General features: G+C 35.6%; 2 protein-coding genes across 4 annotated transcripts; one reads left to right on the top strand and one right to left on the bottom strand.

Moving 5' to 3' along the window:
• Positions 1-335: 335 nt before the first annotated feature.
• On the bottom strand, positions 336-5,229 carry LOC124953638 (transcription factor Jun-like). Of its 2 annotated transcripts, none has more exons than XM_047505310.1 (2): positions 2,935-5,229; positions 336-594 (listed from the first exon to the last, which is right to left on the bottom strand). In XM_047505310.1, the coding sequence occupies exons 1-2, from the start codon at positions 3,718-3,720 to the stop codon at positions 520-522; spliced, it is 861 nt and encodes a 286-aa protein (XP_047361266.1). In that variant the 5' UTR covers positions 3,721-5,229; the 3' UTR covers positions 336-519. The 2 variants fall into 2 exon arrangements, with proteins under 2 accessions (XP_047361266.1, XP_047361267.1); XM_047505311.1 differs by lacking the exon at positions 336-594 and adding an exon at positions 1,889-2,769 and having other exon boundaries at positions 2,846-5,224.
• A 219-nt stretch (positions 5,230-5,448) lies between these two features.
• On the top strand, positions 5,449-8,216 carry LOC124953637 (transcription factor JunD-like). 2 transcript variants are annotated; one of them, XM_047505308.1, is made up of 2 exons: positions 5,449-7,376; positions 7,542-8,216. In XM_047505308.1, the coding sequence occupies exons 1-2, from the start codon at positions 6,597-6,599 to the stop codon at positions 7,647-7,649; spliced, it is 888 nt and encodes a 295-aa protein (XP_047361264.1). In that variant the 5' UTR covers positions 5,449-6,596; the 3' UTR covers positions 7,650-8,216. The 2 variants fall into 2 exon arrangements, with proteins under 2 accessions (XP_047361264.1, XP_047361265.1); XM_047505309.1 differs by having other exon boundaries at positions 5,449-8,216.
• The last annotated feature ends 648 nt before the right edge of the window (positions 8,217-8,864 follow it).

Genomic DNA, 8,864 nt, shown 5'->3' with positions numbered 1-8,864 from the left:
CACTATGTTCAGAAACTTACAAAGAGATTCGATTTAATGTAGCTGAGCGTATGATCTCAAAAAAAGAATCCATTTTTTTTTTTTATTGTTGTTATATTACATTTAATCTACATTTAATCTATTAATAAACTATCGTATAACATGATCTATGATATTTTTTAATTAAAAAGCAAAAGAAATTTTGTTTTCTTTTTCTTTTGCTTTTATAAAGGAGATGAAAACAACAAATTCAGTTTATTTATTTATTTATTTATTTTTTGTTTTTCTTTTTAAAAACAATATTGTATATTTGTTTCTGTATATATATATATATATATATAAATTGTATACATATATATATATATATATATATATAAATATTTCATGGTTATTCTTTTGAAAATAGCATTGTTTATCTATCCTAACGTAACGTATTCAAGGAACATGTCCAATATATCAAGTTCTCGTCAGGATTAGTCACTAGTTGGCAAAGTGTATCGTGAAGAGAAAAGGAAACGTGCGAAGGTAGGGTTTTCTCTTCTACCTGACACAACAGTTATAATGAAGGGGGACTCCGTTTCTGACGTAGCTAGATGATGATCCTTCCTGCAATTTCTGCGAATTTAAGTAGGTCAATGTGAATTACTTTTAAACGATATTATATTTATACGTTAACATAAAATCAATCAAATTCTCCATTAGTATTCGAACTTTTATTTTTATATATCAAAATTAATTTATATATATATATATATATATATATATATTTATATGTATATATATGTGTGTGTATATTGTTTTTTATATATATAAATAAGAAATAAATGGATTTTATATATATAAATAAGAAATAAATGGATTTTATATATATATATATATATATATATATATATATATATATATATAATTATCACTTATTTATATATTGATCTGTACGCAATTGAGCTAATTAAAATTTTTAAATTTCGAATTATCTAAAACTATCTTATAATTAATAGAAACGACATGACCATTTTCATATATTTCTACTTTCAGAGAGAGAGAGAGAGAGAGAGAGAGAGAGAGAGAGAGAGAGACAGTGAGAAAGACAGAGAAAGAGAGAGAGAGAGAGAGAGAGAGAGAGAGAGAGAGAGAACCGTAAAGTTTGCGAAGATATCGCACATGCTGTGCCTGCTTCGCTTTATTTTCGTCGTCCCAAAAGCCAGCGTGGATTCGTGGAAGAACCGGTCGTTTCGAAATCCACTGCGAAGTATTGAGAGGACGAAAGAGGGAGTGGTACAGAAGGTAGGAGGAGGAGGAGAAGGAGGAGGAAGAGTAGGAGGAGGTGGGAAGGGAATAGAGTAGAAGGACGAAGGGAGGGGAACGATGCCGGATTAAGAAATCAACGAACGTAAAGAGAAGCCGGTGGTGTTTGGCCAACTTCCAAAATTCGTGACAACTAAAAAGATTTGTAGCAAGGAAATCTTGTTTTTTACCCTTTCGTAAACAAAACTTCACAAGACGGACACAATATACTCTGTAGTTTGTGTAGTAGAGGGGGAAAAAAAAAGAAACGTGAAATTATTAGAGATAAATTGGTAATCTGTAATAATAAATATATAATATTTTCTTTTTTTACTTTAATACAAAGAGAGCGAGAGAGAGAAAGAGAGAGAAAGGGGGTGGGGGGACGGGTGGAGAGAGAGAGACTATATTTTTATCGTATTTCGTTAAAAAATAAAATCATTTGTAAAAAAATCTTCCTATTTTGCATTGTATGCGTCTGTGTTTACATTAGATAAAAGATTTTCTATTAAAGTTATATATACCTAGCGTGTATATATATATATATATATATATATATATATATATATATATATATTTATATATCTATATATATATATATATATTATTGAATATTCATATAATATATTTCGATAGTAATATTTTATTCATTATTGTTTTGTTGCAAATGCTCTATTCGTTTTAGCACCATACTTCTATGTCCCAATTTGAACATTGGGTTTTTAGCTTATTTACTAAATCACAATTAATTTGTTACTTTCATCTTTTATAGTACCATCATTTTTTTCTTCCTCTTTTTTTTTCTTTTCATTTTTCCTTTCCTCCTTTTCTTGCTTTTCTTGGCTAAATTTAATTGATGTATAATCAATATATTCATTATTTGATTAGAAGTGTTACATCGTCGATGATTTTCAAGCTTTAAAATATCGTTATCTATAATAATAATATTATTACACATGTAATATATATTCCACAATATATTAAAAAAGCACGAATGAATAACAACAGTCTTGAAATCTCATCCCTTTACTATGCAATAATAATATGCATAGAAGGCACACTGTATATAATGGCACGCATTAGTAAGACAAAAGACCTCGAATTCCTTTCTTCTCACTTTCTCTGGGCTACAATTGTAAAAGTCTCTTAAGTCGCAAAAATATAAATCTTTATGAGGTATCGGAAGTCTCGTTGCTTCTTATTAAGCACATCGTATTTTAGCATATAAAAATTTACATTCATTATATATAATTACACTTATAATATATATATATATATATATATATATATATATATTATTTAAATGGATCATTTAGTCATTCGCATAAGCAAACAGATTATAAATGCAATATTAATAAAGATCAAAGGGGAAAGCTCCCGAACGCGACTCTCTCTTTTCTTTGTTTCTTTAAAAAAAATGATCGCAACGCATGATTAATTTTCAGCTGTGAAAATAATTATATATAAGCACGCAATTTTTTTCATTTCTCCCATATATATATATATATATATATATACATATAAATAAATATATATATATATGTGTGTGTGTATGTATATATATATATATATATATATATATTGCATCGATTTCCATATAAACATGTCCCTTTTTTAAAATTGTTCCGAAACTGTCATAATTTGACAACCGGATTGTACATGATCCATCACCTGTTCCTTAAGCCGGCAAACGTGTTCCCGCAGTTTGTGTACGACCGCGCTCAATTCGCTGTTCTCGCCCTTGAGAACTTTGACCTTGTCCTCCAGCCTGGAAATACGTTCGAGTTTGCGCCTGCGACACTTGGAAGCGGCAACGCGATTTCGTTGCCTCTTCCTTTCGAGTTTAATCCTTTCTTGATTTTCCATGTCTATCGGTGACATAGGCGGCGAGCTAGAAACGCTAGGTACCGTTTGGGGTTCGTCCTTTATTTGCATGAGACCCTGACTCACCGAGGACTCCGTTCCGATGCTTTGCACGCTACCGGGTGGCTCCAAAGTCGTGTAAGTAGCTCCGTGTAAGCTACCAGGTTCTTGGGAGCTATCCGAGTGATGTAGCTCGTTTAGGGCATCTACAAAACCACGAGCATAAAGTTCTTGAGCTTCCGTAACCGTTTTTGGAAAAAGTATTTGCGCCGTTGGCGTCGGCAAGGATGTGACGACGCCCTCGGTGTCGGCACCATTGCCATCCTGTTGTTCGATTATCAACTTCTCCAATTCCGGCGATCCCAATTTAAGCATATTCAAATCTGGGGAACTTAAAATCGGAGCAATATTAAAAGTAGTCGGTAACGGGCCCAATCTTGGTTTTTTAACTTGTAACTCTTGTCTCTGACAATTGTTTAAATCCAACGTGAGATTACGTTTACGTAAACCCATGTTATTTTCACGATTTATAACTCCGTAAGAGCCTGTCGTGTCCTCATTAAATACCTGATCCATTGTTAAATTTCGTACCATCGATAACGTGAAGAATGGTCTTTCTTTGATGGCAACTCCGAAGGTCGTCTTTTCTTATTCTCTCGCTCTTTCAAGCATATACGCGTGCTCTATCTCTCGTTGTCTTCCCTCTCTTCTCTTTTCTGTGCAGTATCTGTTTTCTCTCTCTCTCTCTCTCTCTCTCTCTCTCTCTCTCTCTCTCTCTCTTACTCTCACTTTTCCTACACGCTCGCTCGACACTTCGGTGAATCACGAATTCAAAGCGCGTCTTTCGTTCGATGTTTTTACGCCGTAAGGAAGAGAGTCTAGATCCGGTTCAAGAGAAAAATAATCCGTCTAGAGCGTTGAAAATTTTCTGAATATTAAGATTCCCTATATTCTGACGCAAGGGCTTAAGTTACATAACATTACAACGGTATCCAAAGACAAATTCCCTTTTAATCCGACTATGCATGTTGTATCATGCGTATATAATATCTTATATACTTGCTTATTATAAATATCGAATGTAATATTCATTCCAATTCCGCATACGCGCGTTATCTTCGATGTTTTCTTCGGTAGTCGCTTTACCCCCACTCTTTCATACGTCACTGTGGGGCGTGGATTGTGGATGCATCTCTCTCTCTCTCTCTCCCCCCTCTCTTTTCTTTCTTTCTCTCTCTCTCTCTCTCTCTCGCTCCCTTTTTCCTTCTTTCTTATATTTTCCTTCCCTCCGTTGACAAGCTAAAGCTGATCGAAAGAACGTAGCACAAAATAATGAGTCATTCTTAACGTGTGCAAGGGTGCAAAAGCAAATGCACGACGTTTTCAACACGTCGAAAGAAAAACGGGCAACACCTACGCGTACGCACGTGTCAGAGCTATAGTACGATCTAACCAAAAGATACGAAGCGTGTGCGCGCAACTGACACTACACAAAGTGTTATCCCCGTACCATGCTATGTCTATGGCAACTTGTGAAAACCCAACTAAAGCGACTACCTTGTATCCTATGACTCATCGCGCTATAAATAGTATCGTCGTCACCAAACAATTCTCTCATTGGTTAACGATGGCGTTAAGGCTATCGCCTGATTGGTCGAGCAAGCCGCGCTACTAGGAATTGACTCGCGCATGCGCCCTAACCAATCTTCGACGTTCACAACGGAGGGATCGTTTGAACGTCGATAAACACATTTTAGGCTACATTTCCGTCATTTTTATCTACGAACAAATTATTCCGATTGAATCTCAACCTTCGTCGTTATCATATTTTCTATATAATCCAATTTCGAGGAAAGATTTCTATCACTATTATCGTAAAAATAGCTTGTTTGATTGTTCGTTGATTTCGAAAATGTTTTTTGCAATCGTTTGTTAGAATATCGATTATATAATCGTCGTATGAAATTTTTGTAAAATTAATTTTATACGCGATAAACGATCATCCGCTATTTAAAAGTGGAATGTTTTCAGAAGTTACGGCGAACTAACGAACGTTAATGGAGCACCAAATTATGCAACTAAATGCGATAGTCCAGAATGAAAGCAAACGGAAATATAGCTTAGTTTCTACGCCGACGTTCAAACGCTCCCTCCGACGAAAGTATTCAATCGCTTTGTGCGCATGCGTCGGCCAATTCCTAGTAGCGCGGATCGACCGACCAATGGGACAAGAGGAATGACGACACTGGTATCCAATGAAATGAGAAAACGCTGACGACATCGATATTAATAGTAACGATGAGTCATGGGATAAAAGCCAGTACCTTCAGTTGGTTCTTCACAAGTAGTCGAGACGTCGCGTGATGCGGAGCGTGGCGTCAGCCGAGTGCATTACGTTTACTATCAACAAAATCCTCCTCCTATAGGCGTGACACGCGTCGTAACACGTAGGAGTTGCGTATCAGCCATCTTCTTCCTTGTTACTTCTTACGTTTGGTGTATATCTTTTTTTCTCCCTCTCTCCATTCTCTTTCTGTTCATTCGATATCACACGCAACGAGGCGTGATTCATCATTGTGTACTCCGTTTCTTCGATCGACTTTTAAGCTGTCAATCGAGCCACGAGAGAATACGCACGTATTTAATTCACGCCCAATATAGTGACGTATCGTTGGAAGAAAGGAAAAAAAAAAATTAAGAAAAAAATACGCCGCTGTAGGAGTTAGAGAGCAACGCCTACGGTTAAGGTGTCACATACGTGACTGAATTTATTGATATTGTCTGCTGCGATAATCATTCTCGTACTAGTGAAGAGTGTTATTTCCTCTGTGGATATAAGCCTAGATAAGAGATCGAGAGAGAGAGAGAGAGAGAGAGAGAGAGAGAGAGAGAAAGAGAGAGAAAGAGAAAGACAATAAAAAAAGAAAGAAAGAAAGAAAGAAAGAAAGAAAAAACAGTTTGGAGGCCGTCGTCGAATGGTTATATAATTCCGTCCTTGAGATAGGACCGACAAAAAAAGAAAAAGAAAATACAACGCGTTACAGTTAACAAGCAATAAAACCACCCACGCGACTTCTCCTGTCAGCCGGATTTGCCCTCGTCCTTGCAACGTACTATCCTAAGCAAGAGTAACCTAAACGCGTCCTGAATTTCCAATTCATCGTCAAACGTCGAACGGATCCGACGAGGGTGCGTGCCTTGACTGAAAGGCTGAAGGAGGAAAAGAGGGGAGAACGAGAAAGAGGGGGAGTAACAGAACTAACGAGCGAGTGATAGAGAGAGAGAGAGAGATAGAGAGATAGATAGAGAGAGAGAGAGAGAGAGAGAGAAAGAAAGAAAGAAAGAGAGAGAAGGGAGTGCGATTGTGTGTGCAGACCACGAGTGCGGGCGCGCACTGTATAAAAGTAGAGGAGAGGGAAGGAGGGGCGACCTTCGACTTGTCATCGGCGAAAGACTGTCTCGTGGCACCGATGGTGCGAAACTTGACAATGGATCAAACATTTTACGAGGACGCTACAAGCGTTTACGGTGTTGTAAATCGTGAAAATAATAATATGGGCCAACCGAAACGTAATTTAACATTGGATTTAAACAATTGTCAGAGACAAGGGCAACAGGCAAAAAGACCTAGATTAGGTCCTTTACCGACAACATTGAACAATGTTGCACCGATATTGAGCTCGCCGGATTTAAACATGTTAAAACTCGGATCGCCGGAATTAGAGAAATTGATAATCGAACAGCAGGATGGTAGTGGGGGTATTGTTTCATCCTTACCGACACCAACGGCACAAATATTATTTCCAAAGACGGTTACGGAAGCTCAAGAACTTTATGCTCGTGGTTTCGTAGATGCTTTAAACGAGCTACATCATTCGGATAGTTCCCAAGAACCTGGTAGCTTACACGGAGCTACTTACACGACTTTGGAACCACCCGGTAGCGTACAAAGCGTCGGCACGGAGTCCTCGGTGAGTCAGGGACTAATGCAAATAAAGGATGAACCTCAAACGGTACCTAGCGTTTCAAGCTCGCCGCCTATGTCACCGATAGACATGGAAAATCAAGAAAGGATCAAACTCGAAAGGAAGAGGCAACGAAATCGCGTTGCCGCTTCCAAGTGTCGCAGGCGCAAACTCGAACGTATTTCCAGGCTGGAGGACAAGGTCAAAGTTCTCAAAGGCGAGAACAGCGAATTGAGCGCGGTCGTACATAAACTTAAGGAACACGTTTGCCGGCTTAAGGAACAGGTGATGGATCACGTACAATCTGGCTGTCAAATTATGACGGTTTCGGGCCAGTTTTGAAATGAAAAAAATTAACGCAATTTGTTGAAGGTCTCTCCGTCGCGAAAGAAAAAAAAAAAAAAAGAAAGAAAAGTGAGGAGGAATTAATTTAATCCTTTTATTTAATAGGCAAGTTCAATCAACGACGCAAGTACAATCCTTAACGATGAGAACAAAGTTAAAACTTTCTTGAGGTTTGTTTATAATCTCACATATATTCGTTATTTTTTTTTATGAAATGCATAAAAAGATACACGAATCACAAGGATGACAGCTTTCCTTCTTTCTATCTAATTTCTTTATTCTTTCCTGTTTGCGAAACCGTGAAGATACAATATCGTTTATTATTATTATTATTATTAATATTATTATTATTTTTATTATTATTATTCTTTTTCCTTCTCTCTTTTACTCGTTTATCGATGCGCAATGACGAAAGAACGAAGGAAAAACGAGCCAAGGATTTGTGCTAAGGCTTAAAGTAATGACGCGAAGGACGTTCGAGATGCTTATATTTCGATCCTTTTGTAAAAGAAGCTACGCGTTAAGAATCGGGAATCGAAATATATATATATATATGTATGTATGTATATATATATATATGTATATATATATATGTATGTATGTATGTAAGACGGGTATATACTCGTTAAGAGTTGTTAGTGCTCGAGATGCAATATAACTGAGCGTGCACGTGGGATAATACGTCCTTGAACGAGTGAGTGCGAACAATGCTGCAAAGAGATAAAAAGAAAAAAAAGTATCTACCTCTTCTCTCAATAAAGGATATAATATAAAGAGGAATAAGCATTTACGCAGCGCTTTCGAAGTAAACAACAAACAAACAAACATATTTACTCCTTTATGAAAAATATTTTCTTTTCTTTTATCTTTAATCGACTAACGCACTTTGTTTATATTTATATATATATATATATATATATGCTTTTTCATTCAAAATTATTATTATTATTATTATTATTTTTATTATTATTAGTACTATTATTATTATTATTATTATTATTATTATTATTATTATTATATTATTATTATTATTATTATTATTATTATTATTATTATTATTATTATTATTATTATTATTATTATGTGTATGTACATTCTAAAACTCTGTATCATTCTATTATCTGCATCTAGTCTTGTTCGATGGACAACTTCAAAATGGGCGCGAAAATACAAAAAAGCAAAAAGCATCCAAAGTACATTCATAGATATATGTATATATATATATATATATATATATATATATATGTATGTATATATATATATATATATATATATATGCATATGTAGACGCAGTTAGAAAGATCAGAGTCTAATTTGATATTGGAGACAATTATTATAGATGGAAGTGAATAACAAAAATGAAAGTATTGCAGAACGAATGATTTCATTAATTTTGATCGATCATTTCTATTCCATAATGTAGGGATT

This window comes from Vespa velutina, chromosome 13 (assembly GCF_912470025.1).
Source record: "Vespa velutina chromosome 13, iVesVel2.1, whole genome shotgun sequence".
In the NCBI taxonomy this organism is placed as follows: Eukaryota; Metazoa; Arthropoda; class Insecta; order Hymenoptera; family Vespidae; genus Vespa; species Vespa velutina.
The sequence above is the reverse complement of the archived record's forward strand: the minus strand, read 5'-3'. Positions and strand labels throughout refer to the sequence as shown.

Coding starts and splice junctions, on each gene's coding strand:
- LOC124953638 (XM_047505310.1), bottom strand. CDS start 3,720: ATGGTACGAAATTTAACAATGGATCAGGTATTTAATGAGGACACGACA. Junction 595..2,934: donor TTTGCCGGCTTAAGGAACAG/GTGATGGATCAT, acceptor TTAAATTCGCAG/AAATTGCAGGAAGGATCATC.
- LOC124953637 (XM_047505308.1), top strand. CDS start 6,597: ATGGTGCGAAACTTGACAATGGATCAAACATTTTACGAGGACGCTACA. Junction 7,377..7,541: donor TTTGCCGGCTTAAGGAACAG/GTGATGGATCAC, acceptor TTTATTTAATAG/GCAAGTTCAATCAACGACGC.